General features: G+C 41.2%; 1 protein-coding gene across 3 annotated transcripts in view; it reads left to right on the top strand.

Moving 5' to 3' along the window:
- ERG (ETS transcription factor ERG) overlaps positions 1-16,816 on the top strand; it is a 141,654-nt gene that overhangs the window by 77,075 nt on the left and 47,763 nt on the right. The window contains exon 1 of one of the 3 annotated variants that reach the window (XM_057383391.1): positions 3,842-3,990. The exons of the other annotated variants lie outside the window; for them this stretch is intronic. Within the exon in view, the coding sequence (XP_057239374.1) occupies positions 3,973-3,990 (18 nt within the window). The 5' untranslated portion in view covers positions 3,842-3,972. Of the gene's footprint in view, positions 1-3,841; positions 3,991-16,816 lie in introns of those variants that run through there. 3 annotated transcript variants of the gene reach the window in all.

Genomic DNA, 16,816 nt, shown 5'->3' with positions numbered 1-16,816 from the left:
GAACAAAACTCGCTTCTTTTCTCTTTTATACCTCCATGTGCAGACACAAAGGTGAATATGTCTCCAGTTTGTCCAATTATTTATCCAGAATTTTTTGTACAGTTCCAGGGATGAAGGTCCCATCATTACCAGGGCAGAATGTGCCTCAAACCACTTGATGAGTCCAGAGCAGAGTTCTTGGTTTGCCSCCCAGACAGCAAGAAGGATTATGGATTTATTTACATAAGGAATTTTGCAGTGCATTTTCTGTATGTTTTATAGGATCGTGGAATGGTTTGGGTTGAAGGGATCTGAAAGATCTTTTAATTTCAGCCCCATGCCATGGCCAGGGACACCTCCCACTGTCCCAGGCTGCTCCCAGCCCCAATGTCCAGCCTGGCCTTGGGCACTCAAAGGGATCCAGGGGCAGCCACAGCTTCTCTGGGCACCCTGTGCCAGGGCCTGCCCACCCTCCCAGGSAACAATTCCTGCCCAATATCCCACCTAACCCCTCTCTCTGTCAGTTTGAAGCCATTCCCCCTTGTCCTGTCCCTCCATGCACATGTGACAAGTCCCTTTCACCTGAGCATACATCAAACACATTTTAGCTGTTTGGGTGAGTGCACACATATTGAGCATATTTCCCATACATCCTAGAAAGGATGCAACAAGCAAAACAACCCTTATTTTCTTTGGAATTTCATTTTCCTTGTTGAGGATGCCATCTAATCATTTCTTTTGCCTGGTCAGACCAAATCTTTAGGTCTGTCCAGGGCGCTGTTTAAGCAGGCTGAGATCAGATCCTTCTCCACCAGTTTAAAAAGGTTTCTCCAAAGAGGGAACTCTTCGTTCCTAAAGGCAGAAAGCAAGCCCCTCAAGCAGARTTTAAGGGTATTCAGGAAAGAATTTAAGCACAGCTGTAGTTCAAAGCATGTGAAACCCCCTGTTTTGATCAGGACATTTAAGCACATGTTCACTGTTAACACGTGCTGTGGAATTTTTTATTGCTCCAGATGCAGGCTGAAGGTAGGAKAATATTCCAGCAGAAAGGAGCCAGCACAAATTAGGGTGACAAACTTGAGAGAGAAATTAGAGGGCAGCATTACTTATGTGGGTTTTTGGTACTTTTTCTGTGTTTTTAGTCTGTTTGTTGACCAAATTTTTCAAACTCACAGAGCGTTATTTCAGACAATAACACAGGGTCACTTAATATAACAAAAACTTTTTTTGTTCTATTTAACTTTAAAAAAATCAGAAAAGAGAAAAATAGTAGAAGTGCTTGTACTCCTTTTTCTTTTGCAACTGGATGATGGTGATTTGATAACCCAATATTTTCCTTGCCTCGCAATACCRAGGCTCTGCTCGCAATTGGATCGGCATCAGCGTAAGCACTCAGAAATCTGCCTGTGGGTATTAGTTTGAAAGTCAAATAAACTTCACTGGATTCTTTGGCACAGAACGTGTGCCAGTTTCAAATGGCAAAATCCTTACTGGGCTGTGGGCTCTGTAAAACTTATATAATAATAATAATAGAGCTCAGCAGGGCCTTGTGCTCCCAAAATCCCTGTGTAAACCAGGRGGAGGTTTGTGTATGTGGAGGTGGGGTGGAGGAGAATCATTACTAAAACTGCTCGTGAATGAATTTGTTAGATCTTCTCCACTGGGGAGCTGGARCTGAGGCTTGCAGCCTCTCAATATATTGGAGGAAAAACCAAAATATCAGGGGCTTAGCTGGAGTGGAAGTCGCCCAACTGAAACATTACACAAGGCTTTGAAATTTCGAGAGAAAGGTTCTAATCTTTTGGCTGTCTTGCTCATTGTTTGGAGATGAAAAGGGAGGAAATCAACATCCCCATGAAATACAATTACTGTAAATTGCTTTCTTTTCATACTGTTGGTAATGAAAATAGGAAAGTTACCTACTCTGCAGGAGCACCRTGATTTGGTGGATGCAGACGGCARGAACACATTCAGCAGTGCCACASTGGGTTCCTGTATGAGCCAACTAATGGAGAATAAAAAATATTGAATGGAAGTGCTGACTCTGAAGCTCSGAAGCGACCAAAAATCATCTTTACAGTGGAAGAAACCAGAGCTTCTTGAAGTGAACTGTAAAACTGAGCTGATCTTGGGCAGGGAGTTGATCCTGTGTCCCAAAGATTGGATTGGGTGATCTTGGTGCTCTTTCCTGCCTTAGTGATTCTGTTTGTCACTGTTATATCCAGGGATTCCCAGCTCTGTGGGACACCTAGAATGAGAATTTSCTGGATCTGGCAGGTCCATTTCCATGAAGAGGAGAGGATGGATGAGCCTTCGCTCTGCCCTGTTTTGGGGGAGGTGGAGCAGCACCTGCAGGACAAACCCCTGAGGGACTCCGTGTGCATCTCAGGCAAAGTGCATTTCACCTTTTTGGGTCAGGACAGGGAGGGGAAAAGCGAACTGGGATTTTCTTCTGTCCTTGTGTGGAAAAACTGCGTGTTGAATGCCAGCAGTCATCACCAGCTACAGAACAAGGCTCTCATTTCCTTTTCTGTTTTTTCCTAAGGAGCAGGAGGAGGCAGCATTGAGGGAGTGTGAGGTCATTTGACTCCACTAAATAATGCTGCAATGAGCCATTCACTAKTTCTTGTTCTTTTTATTGTACCAGAGTCCTTGGTCAGAGGGCAGGACCTTGCTACAACTGGAATTATCTTCCAGGCAACCTGTCCATGGTTGGGTGTTGTTATAGGGAGTAATGAGAAATTGGAAACCTGTTAGAGTAGGACCAGTTTTTTAAAATAGTTAAAAAAAAATCTGTCATCTTCTAATTTTTCCTTCCATTTTTAAGGGTTTTATTTTCAAACTTTTCAGGCTGAAAGCTCAGAGTCTCTTGATGCCACAAATTTTATCTTGTGTGAAAACATAAAATGCAGTGAGGTTCCTGAGTGTGAAAGGTTGTGCCAGCACTGGATCCTGAGTGGAATACCCTGGCTGGTACTGTAAAAGCACTTTGCCTTTTTTTTTTTTATTTATTTTTTTTTTAAAGCTCAACTTTCTTATGCAAAGACCTGAGACAGGAACAGTGTTTTGTTTGCACAGCTGGGAGTTCTGGGGTGCCCTGTGACTGCCAAGTGCTCCAAAAGGACAAATAAAAATACAACACTGAATAAAAAATGGCCATCACCCTCTAACCAAGARGGGGATTGCCAGTGAAACCTTCTCATTTCCATGCATGGATAGAGTTGTGAATTAAGGSAAGAACATGGAAGATTTAAGACTGTTTATGGCATCCAGGCATCTGCTTTTGAAGTTTTATGTCTTTTTGTGACTTCCTCTGCTCCGTAAGAAAGAGGCATCAAAAAGAAATTATTGTCTCCAACCTATTTGCTTCTTCTCTAGGAAAAAAAAAAATTGCAAAATCAGATAGAGCTGGAAAGTGTCAATAGCTCAGGAATGCAGGAATGAGGTTAATGGACAAATATAGCCATGGTGTAAGCAGGGCCAGCCTTCATTAACATATTTGGAGTTACACCCATCTATACCCAGCCTGGCTTTGGCCCTGGAGCAGCAATTCCCTGGTGAGCAGCCTGCATCAAACCACGGCTGAGTTTGGCCTGTTCCATCTGACATCTGCATCCTGCCTYGAAGTGGCCTGTCACACTTACTGCACATCACATCACACCTGCCYGGGCTGCCACGGGCTATTGGCTTTTTTGTTTTTTTTAAAAAGAAAAAAAAGGCAACAAAAAAAATTACAAAAAAATTTAGTCACATATCATCAAGAAAAACAACATTGTTTTAGGACTCTTATCTCTTCACTCCCAAATATCCTGTTTCTTCGAGCTGCGGTGGCCAGGACCAATAGAAACCTCTTCCTGCCATTGGCTGACTTCATTTCCCAGAGTTAGCACAATCTCATCCGCTCTAAACAACCTCATCAAAACTTCTTTCTGGTCAGAGCGAAGCAATAATTATTATTAGCAATTATTAGCGATCAATAATCTTGATCACATTATGGCAAGCACTATTAAGGTAAGCAGGGGGTACCTTTTCTCGTTGGAATCTTTTTTTCAGCGCCGTGTTCTTTGGTTTCCTTTATCAACCTAGATAAGTTAGAATTGGGCAACACCCCCACTGCCACAATAGAGGACAACAAGATTTCCTTTGTACTGCCTAGTAAATTTCCTTTTTCCTACTCCAACCATCCGCAAGGCTTAAAAACTTCAAACTCGGAAAAAAATTGGGTTTTTTAAATTCACTCTTCAGTGGTGTGGATTGCATAGGCGAAGCCCTTTTGTGGGAGCTTCTGAAATTTCTGAAATTTATCCCTCGGACAAATTGGATGTGTCGGTGGACTGCTGTGAGGGGAGAGGGTGTGCATTGCGATGAAAAGCCGGGTTCCTGAGAGCGCTAAACTTTTGGATACTTTGAAATGTTTCTCTTGCGGATGGGGACACAAATTTTAGCGAGCGGGAAGGAGAAGCACCAGCTCTTGTTTCTCTCTCTCATGCAGGTGTTAATGATATGTTTTTGCAGAAACTCTTCTCCTTAAACTCGGGACTTTTCTAAATGTTATTTTAATGGTGGCGGGAAGATCTCACGGGTGTGAGATCTTTTTTTGTTTTAATTTTTTTTGGACAATAAAAATCTCTTCTTGGTGCATGACTTGATCTGGATGCATGGTTTGTTGGTTTGGGGTTGTTTTTTTTTAAGAGTGGCTTTGCTGAGTATTTTTGGGTTATGCCACTTAGAAAGTTGAATAAATCTGTCTGTAGTTTTTATTTCTCAGGGCAGCAGTAATCAAAAGAGAAATAGCTATGATTAATTAATTGCAGAATGTAACGGTAATTAGGCGCTTTGTGATAGTGAAACTAATTTTACATAAAGAGCACAGGCAGTGGTGTTGTATGATCAGATTTGGGATCAAGGTATTATCAGGTTCATGATTGAGGTCTTTGTGTTCTTCATGGCATTGTCTGTTTCTGTCCTTTTCTAATTATGTCAGAGATTTAATCAAAGATATGGAATAAGTCACTCATGGATCAGTAGGGCTACAGTTTGATTTTTCAGTCAATTCTGCTCCAGTGTTTGCATTTTAGAGATCATCTGATGCTTTTTGTTACGGTTTTGGGAATCTGACAGTCTTGCCCGAGGGCAGTGTGATTAAAAAATCGAGTGAACCTTTTCTTTTTGTTATCAGTGATGTTTTCATGGGGCTGTCAATAGAGACAGAGATCTGAATCTCCTCGGCATTGCTGGCCAGTGTCTATTAAATGCTAAGTAACTCCTGAAACTGAACTCCCTTTGGTTTTTCCGTACATTTCAGAGTGCACAGGACAGGACAGGCTCTTCATCAAAATTTTGAGGTTCAGGGAGTTGAGTTTTGGCTGAAAGAAGGGCTTTGTGTGAGATGTTAATGCTGCATTTGTACCTATTAATCAAAATATTTATGTGAAATTTATTTCCAAAAATAATGGCACCATGAGATTGGATGCTGTTTGCCTTTTAGGTAACTCTTATTATTTATTTTATGTTTTGTATAGGCTGAATATTTTAATATTTTATTAGACTAAAAGTTTATTAAATGATATCTCACTGTTAGTATTTAACCTGCACCTTACTCTTAGGGAGCTGTTTTATACAGCCTGGTAATGGAATGTAACTCAGCAAAGTTGGAAAAAATGTACAATTCTCTGTCCTCATCTGGAGCGTGAATCTTGCAGGTCTCAGGCAACCCAAAATGTTGATGATTTTGCTGCCCAGGGTGGTGGGGAGGCCTTACATACTGCAGCAGGAATTAGAATCTTTTTCGTGCAAGTGCAAAATGTGAAATGACTGGAGAGAAATGACAGGTGCTTTGTAGTCAAGGTGCAGGAAATGTTCTTTAACATAAGGCTGAGACAGTCCAAAGATTTTCAATTCCTCTTCTGTAGGGAGTGGATAAAGAAGCCTTTTAACTGCAGGGGTTCTGAAGTAAAGAAATGCTGTTTGAAGGCCAGGCAGGTGTTTGTTTAGCTTTTGCTGAGCAGTTGTATGTATATATATATATATTCAATTATAGAAATATATATATTTAATAATTAAATATAATTAATTTATAATTAATGTGTTGTGTTGTCTGCTGGCAGTGGGTAGCCCAGTTATGCCAGTGTGGTTGAGGAAGGTGGAGAGCCCTATGTGGGATCTCTGGGAATTCACTCCGTTCTTTAGGGTATCATTAAATGTCAGAATTGGGATGTGAATGGTTCTGTATTTGTTCATAACTGGCAGAGATGTCTCATGTGTGAAGTGGCTGAATTCCTCCTGTCCCTCTCACCAAGCTGCAGGGGGACCCGTGGGACATTGGGGCTCAGGGGAAACCAGGCTGGTTTCACTGGCGCTCGCTGGTGGCCCTGAAAGCAAACCCTGCTGTGATGTTTTGGGTGCTGAATTTGATGTCCTGAGCAGGATTTTCCCTGGGGATCCCTCTCCCCTCATCCTGTGCCCTCCTTCTGCTGCCCCGTTCCTTTATTCCATTTATTCGTGGGGAAGTGCCACGGTGGGAGGTTTCTCCAAGGAGAGGAGGAGGATGAGGATGAGGCAGCAGCACCTTTTTCCCAGGCTCTGACAGGGATATACAGTATTAATCCTGATTTTCCCACTGGACTCTCTTTGCCCAGGATATTAATCCTGATTTTCCCACTGGACTCTCCTTGTCCAGGATATTAATCCTAATTTTCCCACTGGACTCTCCTTGCCCAGGATATTAATCCTGATTTTCCCACTGGACTCTCCTTGCCCAGGATATTAATCCTAATTTCCCCACTGGACACTCCTTGCCCAGGCCAGGGATCTCTCCCTTGGATGGGGAGAGGTCAGCACACAAAACTGAAGAGGAGATACCAGAAGGTGCCTCCCCAGCTGGGATTTTGGGTTGGTATTTCATATCACAATATCTGGTGCACACACAGCTGGACTCTTGTTATGTTTTTTGGCATTTTGGAGGACAAAATGTGATTTTTCAGGTGGAAAAAGTCTCCTAAGAGTCAGGATTTCAGCGCTGACAGGTTTCCCTCTGGCACAGGTGGATCTGACAGCTCTGCAGTGGCACTGAAGCTGAACATCATCAAATAAATAAAATTATTTGCATTTAGGAGTCACACTAATTACTGTAAATACAATTTTAGAACATATCTGAATTAGGCATCAGCCTTTTTTTGTGTGTTTTGGTTTGGTTTTTTTAATAGAATGGAGCAAAAATTATTTAAGCCTTACCTTGGGATGAAGTAAAAATAGTTATCCTAGAGGTCATTCTGGTGTTTTTTTCCCATTATCCCATAGTGGAGGAAAGAACATTAAATAGAAAAGTGCAACTAGAATTCTAATTCCTTGCCACATTCCAGCCTTGCTGTATTTCTCTCTTTGCCTGCCAGTGCCATTGTGCTTTTTTTTTAGAAAAAATCTTTTGTAATTTGACTTTATAATAACTTATTGATTATTCTTGTGGATATTTTTTTAGCTTACACCTAAATCTGCTCTTGTCCCACTTTTTATTATTATCTTCTAAAGTGATGTTCATGTGGAATCTACAAGTTCTGGGAGAAAATGTCTGTGTATTTGATAAAGGACAGGAGAATCTTTGTGGTTTCTGAGGCTTGAGGGTGTGGATGCACTGATTAAAGCAGAATATAGTGGTGAGATGAGTTTATTTTTGAGGAATCTTATTCTGTGCTTGTCTCTGTAGCACTATTTTTCTCTCACTTTGTTTTAGAAACTCTTAAGTAGTCACTCAAATACGTTTGAAGCCAAGGAAAGCTGGAGCCAGTTAAGAAATAAATCTGTTCCTGGCGTATGGAAGTGTTTAAGGCTCTGTTTAGAGGATTGCATCTGCACTGAATCCAGCAGGGCTGATGCAGTAATTTGTACTTTTGTCCCTTGCATTAGAACAATTACAGAGATTATTATCTTTTTTTTTTTCCCTCATCTCAGTCAGCAGATGATCTAGTGCCATATTTAACTTCAAGCCTGTAAATGCTACCTTTGGCTAGGGTGATGTGACACATTTAAAGCTGAGCCACACCTGAGTGAGTGTGAGAACAGCAGCAGAGCCTTAAAGCACTTCCCCTGATCCTATACTCTTTAATCCAAACTTCCCACCAATTTCACAAAGATTTTGTTCCAATAAAGGCAGTACAGTCAGAGCAATAATTATTTCCAGGTAAAGCAGCCTTTCTAACTATACAAATGTGCAATTTCAAGGCAGAAATGAGCAGAAGATATTCTGGGGGGTGGGATTTTTGTGTTGTTTTCTTTTGCTTTTAATCAGCAGTCATTTAACTCAATTTGGTTTGTTTCTTCATATGCCAGAATGAAGTGAAATATAAGGATTTTTCTTTCTAGAATTAAGTCCCCAGGCAAGGAACAACAGCTGGAAAATGCATATGTTTGACTGTCTGAGTTTGTTGGTTTGTTTGTTTTTCCTTGTTTTTTAGAACAAGAACTACATTATCCCTTCACAAAACGTTTTGCAGCGAGTTCCCTGTGCTACAAAAAGCCTTTCAGAAATAATGTTCAAAGAAACAAGTGCTCTTGGAGAATGACTTGCTGAAAGATAAATACAGAAGTGGTTTAGCAAAACATGAATGCCAAAAAAAAGTTATTTATTTTCCAAGTGGCAGCTTACAACTCAGTGAAAATATATAATGCTGTTTACTCAGGAAGAAGTAGCCTTTATAATGCAGGTTTCTAAATTATGCTGACAGAATTACTTTGAAAATCAGAAAAGTTAAGAAACAAAGAAAATTTGGGGTCGTATGACTTGCATTATCAATTTTGGCAAAATAAGGGTGATACAGTAGAAAATATCACAGTACCAAACCTAGTCAAGGTAACCAATTAATTGTCTGTAACCAATTAACCAATTAATAAATTGCCTGTAATGTGATTTTTATCACATCCATCTTTGAAAAATTAATTCATTTTGATAGATATACAGCCATCCTGCTGTCGTTGATATATATTTGTGTATTACAGAAAAAAATTTTTGTGTTGAAAACATCAACAAAGATAGAGAATCTTTGAAGAACTTACATGAAAAAGGCATCAGTCCTTTCCTTAAAGAATGGATGTGTCTTTGCGGTTGGAGGGGTTGTTATAAATGTTGTAATCAAACCTACCTGAGCTTGGATAAGGTTGTGTCCCTCAATTTATTCCTGCTCCCTTAGAAGGGCTGTGTAATCCTGTAAATAATTTCTGACAATGAACAGAGGGAGAAATGTCAGGAAATGTAGTGAGATTTGGGTTGCAAAAGTTATCTTTCTCCTTGGAATGCCTCCTTGGGCACTGGGTTGCCAAYTTTTATGATGCACAGACCAAGACTGGGCATTTCTTTCAGGAAAGAGATATTAGTGGTTAATAAATAATATTCATGATTGTTTTTAATAATTAATGTGTGTGAACCAGTGATTACCACTTCTGGTAATAATCTTTATCTATGTGAACCAATGATTATCACTTCTGGTAATTTTCATTATCAAATTTGTTTCAAAGTAAAATGGATAAATTGGCAGTTACGGTCATAAGAATGTCATTGAACATTAAAAGTTAAAAAAGAATGATGAGTAATAGTATATTATTTTTGATTGAAGGTTAGGCTGAAGGACTCACAGTGGATGAGGGAAATGGTCTTTTGGGAATACAGTGTGGAAGGAATGCCTAGGATGTGATGTGTTCCCCTTGCAATGTGTGTTTGTTTGGAGTGYGTATCTCCAGCCGCGGGTGGGAAGCGGTGTCACCAGGCTGGCGTGACCTTGTCACCCCGGGACAGGAGCTGACATGCTTAGTCAAAGGTGTGTGCTGCCAACAGATGACAGGGACTGGCTTTATGCAAAAACCTGCAGGAAGGGGTGGTTCCCTCTTTTTGGGAAGTGGCAAGGCTCTTTAAAGCTACCTGCTCCATTTATTGGGGATGGGAGAGTGACACGCAGAGCCACAAATGGAGAAACAAGCCCCAGGAGATGGAAATGCATTGTTTGACAAATCCCTCATTACAGCAAGCAGCAGCACGTTGGTTCTACGTGGAAGGTTTTGCATAACTGCAGGAGTTTTTTTAAACCTCATTCTTCAGAGCTGAAAAACATCTTTTTTTAGCCTTCTCTGTTTATTACCTTGATAAACAGCAAAATGCTGCCACAGCAATTACCTTGATGATAAAGGGTCTGTAGACAGATACTTCCTGCGTTCATTTCCTACCCAGATAAGCTGCCAAAATCAGGGACTACCAATACAGGAAATGCTTTCAATAGGAACTTCCTATCTGCTAATATCTAATTCACTGAAAAGATCTAAGCTCTCCTTGTTTGGTAGAAAGGTAATGCTCTACCTGTTACTATTTAAACACAGCACAATGCATCTGTTGGTGTCATAAATTTTAAACCAATGCTCTTGAAATATGAAATATTTCAGAGTTTTTCTCTGCACTGGTAGGAAAAGTGTCCTTGTTTTTTACAATATTGGAAATCAGGATGCTTCAGAATCTACTGTCATTCTGTCAGATAGAAAATAAGCATCCTCCCTCCAACTCTTTGTTGCCTGAATCCTTTCCTTATTTCTGAACATCTCCAAGTAAAACATGCATTTCACTGGCACCTGAGGTGGACTTCTTCAGCAAATAGTTCAGGGCATGTTCTGGAGATGCTGGAGATTCATGGCCATTTTTTTGCAATCCACAGTGTTCCACATGTTCAACCAAAGTGGCTGAAACAGAAATTTTGTCTCACCGTGCTGGGGAATRAAACCATGACTAACCTGTGTCTTTGAACCTCTGCTAAGAAAAACTCAGAGCAAAGGCAGAGGGAAGAAAGGCAGCAAACATCCATTGCTAATCATAACTTCAGGGTAATCTATTTCAGGCACATGAATAGGGCGAATGAGGATTTATAGAACCTGGAGTGAAACTGGCCAAAATTAAGTCAGAAGTATGGCTTGATTGGGGCCAGGCTTTCACCCAAGTTATTCAGAAGTTCAGCCCAAATTTTCTGTGTTGTTTTGCCAGCGATTCCCCAGGAGTCATTCCAGGTTTCTGCCACCAAGATTGGTATCTTGGCCTTTCCCTGCAGAACTGAGAAGTCCTTTGCTGTTGTGGCTTCATATCCATCCCAATTTTTCATCTGGGATCAGGARTCCCACGTTCAGTTATCTCCTCAGACTGCTGAATTCATGTCATGGTCTTCATTTGGGATCTGATAATCTGGTTGGATTTGGTGAGACTGGGGATTCGCGGCTGGATCTACAGATTGGGAATCTGAGGTTGGATTTACAGGTTGGGAACCTGAGGGTGGATTTACAGGCTGGGAATCTCAGGCTGGATTTACAGGTTGGAAATCTGAAAACAGATTTGCAGATTAAGAATCCAAGGTTGGATCTACAGGCTGGGAGACTGAAGCTGGATTTACAGGTTAGGAATCTCAGGCTGGGAATCTCAGGCTGGATTCACAGGCTGGGAATCCGAGGGTGGATCTACAGGTTGGGAATCTGAGGCTGGATTTAAGGCTGGGAATCTGAGGGTGGATGTACAGGTTCGAAATCCGAGGTTGAATCTACAGGTTGAGAATCTGAGGCTGGATTTACAGGTTGGGAATCTGAGGCTGGGTTCCCAGGGCCTTCCAGAGTCAATGGTGAACACATCCCTTGGAGATCCTTTGGCTGTCAGACTGGAGGGCTGTTCCTGTGGGCACCTGACCCAAAACCCCTGATTTTGCAGAAGGTTCTGCAAGCTGGAAGTTGGTCATAACAAATGGCTTTCCCAAGGCTGAGGGTGAAGACACTCTAGGAAGTTTCCCCTTGGCTCTGGGCTCACAGGGGTGCTGGGGAAATGCACACTTTGTCCTGAAAGCAATGTTCCTCAGACGTGGTTTAGTCAGCTCTTATCTGCTCACATAAATTTTTATTATTGTTAATCTTTGGCGTATTCGCATCAGCTTTCCTCATGCATCAGGTATTCCCTTGGAAGCGCTCAAAATTGTTGCTTTTTGCTAATCAGACCAGCTCACTAAAGTGGTGGCCAGAGACATTTTTGACATTATTTCCACGCAGACCTTGCCTTTTAAAAAAATCTCCCCGCGATTTGTCATCGAGGCATCATTACCTCTGCTGTTTTCATGGAATTCAGAATCCGATTGTTTAGTCTACGTAGAGGGGGGAAAGCGAGGGGGATCCTGTGCCTTTAATGTTGTTTATAACGGTTGGACAGAGCTTGTCAGGTGAAGGTTAATTGCTCTCCAGTTAAAGCAGTTCTCTGCACAGATGGGTTATCAGGCCTGAACACTCGTTACAAGATTAATCTCGTTTCCGACAAGACTTCCCTTTCCTCCAACTGATTTTTGCTCAGCCATTGGAGCTGTCACCAGCCGTTAAGAGAAGGGTGGGTTACCTCTGGGACACGAATGCCTGTGAGCAGTGGAACAATGCAGAGCATGTGTCATATCGGCGGGGAACATCTTTAGGAGACAGCACATTGCAGAGCTGCTCCGAAGGTCGAGATTCATAAACAACAGAAACAATCGGGAGTGTTTGTGTTAACCCTCCTCATGGACGCAAACTCCTAGGCTCCTTGTGTCCCTCCTCTTCTCTCTCTTTGAACGTGTTTTTTAGGTCCAAAGGCATGTTTTTGGTGAAAGTTTTAGCCAATGAAACGCCCCCAGTGAGATGTGGAACCTGAGATGCTTCTGTCCAGTTGATCGATGGATGAGCCCTTCAGTTCATATTAAACGGAGAGGAAATCTATCATGGTGACCACTCAAAGAAATTTTGGGAGTTTTGCCTTGGTTCTGAGCAAATGTGTTGAATTTTCCACTTTTTCCAAGCTGGAGTAATTCACAACTGGATCCAGTGGGCTGCAGAGGTACGAGGTGGATATACAGAGAGGAGAACCAGGCACATGATGTCCTTAGCACARTATTGCCTTTCCAGCCAAGGCTGCAGCAGCCCTGCCAGTCCAGGCTCGTCCTGARCTGGGATGGACTCAGTTCAAGGAGGCTTCGGCACGAACACAAAAGTCTCGCTGGATTTTTTGGGTTTATTTCAGGAGTTCTGATACAACCAAAATAACACAGCTTGGCTGCCAGGTTTCTTCCACGCAGCTTGAGTCAGTWAATTCCCAAACACCAAACAAATACTCAAGGCAACAAACAGGGTAACTCTTGAGTTTCCTCTGAGTTTCCTGCCCTGGCTTGGGATCAGCTACATCCCGTCGATGGTGCTGGGTCTCTGCATTGACTTCTCTGAACTTTTGAGTCAGGATGGGTTGTCCCAGCCAAGAAATCCAGCTCTGTTGGTATTGTGGGCTGCACGGCATTAATTGCGTGCTTTATTGTAAATTTATTTCGTAAACAGGCAACAAAACTAATGAATTACATAAAAACAAGTTTTGTTAAAAACCATCTATCTACAAGCTTCTGCCAATTTCTTAATTTTCCTTTTTTAATTTTCTTCTCGTCATCAAGCAGTTTAATAACCTTACTGCTGAATTCATAGGGTTTTTCATTCTAGTGAGATTAAAAATACGTTTTCCTTCTATTCAGAATCCACAGGGTTTAAGGAAATTTACTTGCTCCAGTTATAAAGCTGAAATGAAAGGTAGACAGGAATGTAACCTCTGGATGTCATCCTCTTCAGCACTGTGCATTCAGAGCCAAAGCRATTCAAGAGAGTGAATTCCATCACTGGTTCAAATAAGATAGGAAAAGTGCATCGTAAATCTTTACAATGCCAACTAAATCACTGGTGCTTTATGCCAAAGGAGGCCAGTTTAGTAGAAAGTTTTATAATGGCCCAGGTCAAATTATTTTTAAAAGAGGAGAGTCCCTCAGAGGTTGTTAAACCTCYGCTTAGAGCCTTGAATGAGGATCTTGTTTCTCAAGATGCTGATCCAGTTGAGAATTTCCGCTGTCTCTGCTCAGTGAGAATTCAGAACGGTTTTTGAAGAGGGAAACTCACACACAATTGGGAATTGTTGTTATGCCACCTACCTGATGTGAGAAAAACCTCTGCTTCTGCCTCTCCAGAAAATTTAAGGGAATTGGAAAATGGTCGGATTTRTTTTTGCAAGGAAATTTTGGCAAAATAATGGAATCTTTAGCGTGATTAGTGAATCACTGGCAGTGTCCAAGGCCAGACTGGACATTGGGGCTGGGAGCAGCCTGGGACAGTGGGAGGTGTCCCTGCCGTGGCAGGGGTGGCACTGTATGATTTCTAAGGTCCTCCCAACCCAACCCATTCCATGATTCCATGATGATTTGATTTTCTCAGAACAGGAATTCTTAGAATAGRAAGCTTTAGATCCAGACATTCAAAATGAACTACAAATTGCAAAGCYGCTTGCTGAGCGAGTGGGTTGCAGATCTGACAATTGTAACATCTTTTCCAAAATAACCATTTAAATAGATGTTAAAAATGTTTTGAGCTAAAGCACAATCTGTGAAATGTACATGGAAATGACTGACTTTAAACTCATTCTGTGTGAGTTTTCTGCCTGCAATGGTGCCCAGATCYTTTTCAATCAGCGTGAATGTGAAATCTCACAGAATCCCAGGATCCCTGAGGGTGGAAAAGCCCTCTCAGCCCGTGGAGTCCCAGCTGTGCCCGATGCCCACCTTGTCCCCAGCCCAGAGCACTCAGTGCCACCTCCAGCCCTTCCTGGGACACCTCCAGGGATGGGGACTCCAAAGCTCCCTGGGCAGCCCCTGCCAAGGCCTGAGCACCCTTTCCATGGGCAAATTCCTCYTGGTGTCCATCCTGAATAATTCAGTTTCAAGGCTGTTTCTCTTATGAGCTTCATTAATCCTGTTTCACAGAGATTCACCCTCCATTTCTGTCCATCTCATCTGTTTCTTGAGAATACAATTCTCACCAGCTCTCACCATTTTTATCGGGAATCTTGTGGTATTTTGCAATTAAGGGGCAGTTTCTTGAATTACRTGAACAATTATATGAACAATTATATTGAAGTCTTCAGTTCTCATCAACAAAAGGCTCCAGTTCTAAAAATTTTACCTTAAAAGCCAAGACACAGACCCAAAACACATTGGGTTTAAGCACTTTTTTTTTCCCAAGGCCTGACTTAAAAGCTTTCTGGTCAAGTTTCTGGCTTTTAAGCTGAAATTATGATGGTTTTGTGTCATCAAAACATTAAACGTTGTTCCTGAAGGTGTTACAAATCTGTCAGTTCAGCCTCATGGAGAAATGTATTTTCTGTATAATAACTGCCAAAAACTTCAGGTCACATTTAAAAACTTCAAAATATTCAATTTTCTCATCCCAAAATTGTGACTATGTAATCACAAGTAAAGAAAATACATCTCTATTTATATATTTGTAGAATTTTTTCCCTCCAAATATTGCAATTTAAGTGGCTTGAAGGCTTTTATAACCCTGGAAAAGATCAGTAAAAGGGGCTGTAGGTTGCTTGAGAAAGGTCAACATTAAGTGAGGTGTCTAACCCCCAAGGCATGGCTTTCGTTATTTTTCCCTTCCTTTCCTTAGTGAAAAGAAGAGAAATTCAGGTTAGTAAGAAGTTGAGTTAAAATGTTTTACATGGAAGTCTCAAGGTGGAGGTAGAAAGCAGTGGGATGTGATATTGAAATTAAGGGGACAATAAAGAATGTGAAATTTTTTGTCAGTAAAATTATTCAGAATTCACAATGATTTTAAAAATCAGGGGATTTTAAGGAAWAATGTATTTATTGTTTGTGTTATCTGCATTTTAATTCACAAATCTTTTGCTGAAATGAAACCCAACAGTCTTAGTTTTTAGCTGACTCTAAAATTTAGGTCCAGAGGAACCTAAGGTTCAGTAAGATCATGGAAGCTGGCAGCCACCATTGTTTAAAAGGAAGTTTGATAAATCCTCAGAATTAACTCTTTTGAAACCCTAATTAATTAGGATTGGGATGATGCTGAAAATGAAATTCCAAAGATTGATAGACACTAAAACTAAATGCACAGAAGAAGGAGAAATTTGATTGAAATTTTGATTTAAAATATGAATAAAAATATTTTTTCAACTATTCTATGAACAACTGAAACAATAACTATCAGTGCCAGTCAGTGCTGCAATAAAAAAACAAAACCAAAGTGAAAGGTGGGGAAAACAAAATCTGTCAAGGAAGTTCTTTGAGTCGTGAAGTGTCCTRAGAACAACAAAGATTTCAATTTTTTTGAAGGTGTCAGTTGAGTATAGAAGAGACACTATCAGAAAAGAAAGACAAAGTCATTCATTACACTCTGAATTTCCGTGCCAGTGAGTATAAACTGTAATCTTTTGTATTTCAGACCATTTACAATCACCAAAGTTGTATAAATAAATGAGAAGGTGGCCAAGCAAAGGAGAAGGGAGGGCCAAGCTTCAAAAAAAAAGGTATAGGTTTGCATATAAAGAAGTGCTGTGCAAAATATTGCCTCAGATACCCCCGAGTTTCTCAGATTCCTGGTCTGGCTGTTGTGTTCCACACCTTCCCAGTGCTCCAGCCACCAGCAGAACCCTCCAGTCTCATAAAGGCTTCAGCCTGGTTTTCAGTCATTAATAATCTTTCCTTCTCTAGATTTCTTTGATCTCATTTTTGCACTGCTCCATCTCTTCTTCTGATTCCCTTTTCACCCAGGTTGCAGTTTCTTTGCTTTATTTAATCCTCAGATGCTCTTGACTTTTAAACACAGGTTTGTGGAGGACAGAACTGGTTTTGCACTGTTTGTGTCTCTTGGAAAGGGACTTTTGACAAGGGATGGAGTGACAGGACACAGGGAATGGCTTCAGGGGAAGGGTTAAATGGGATATTGGGCAGGAATTGCTCCCTGGGAGGGTGGGCAGGCCCTGGCACAGGGT

The sequence above is a fragment of the Malurus melanocephalus genome, unplaced genomic scaffold (genome assembly GCF_030028575.1).
Source record: "Malurus melanocephalus ecotype Western Australia unplaced genomic scaffold, MMel_1.1 scaffold_629, whole genome shotgun sequence".
In the NCBI taxonomy this organism is placed as follows: Eukaryota; Metazoa; Chordata; class Aves; order Passeriformes; family Maluridae; genus Malurus; species Malurus melanocephalus.
Note: the sequence above shows the minus strand (reverse complement) of the source record. Positions and strands in the feature narration are given on the sequence as shown.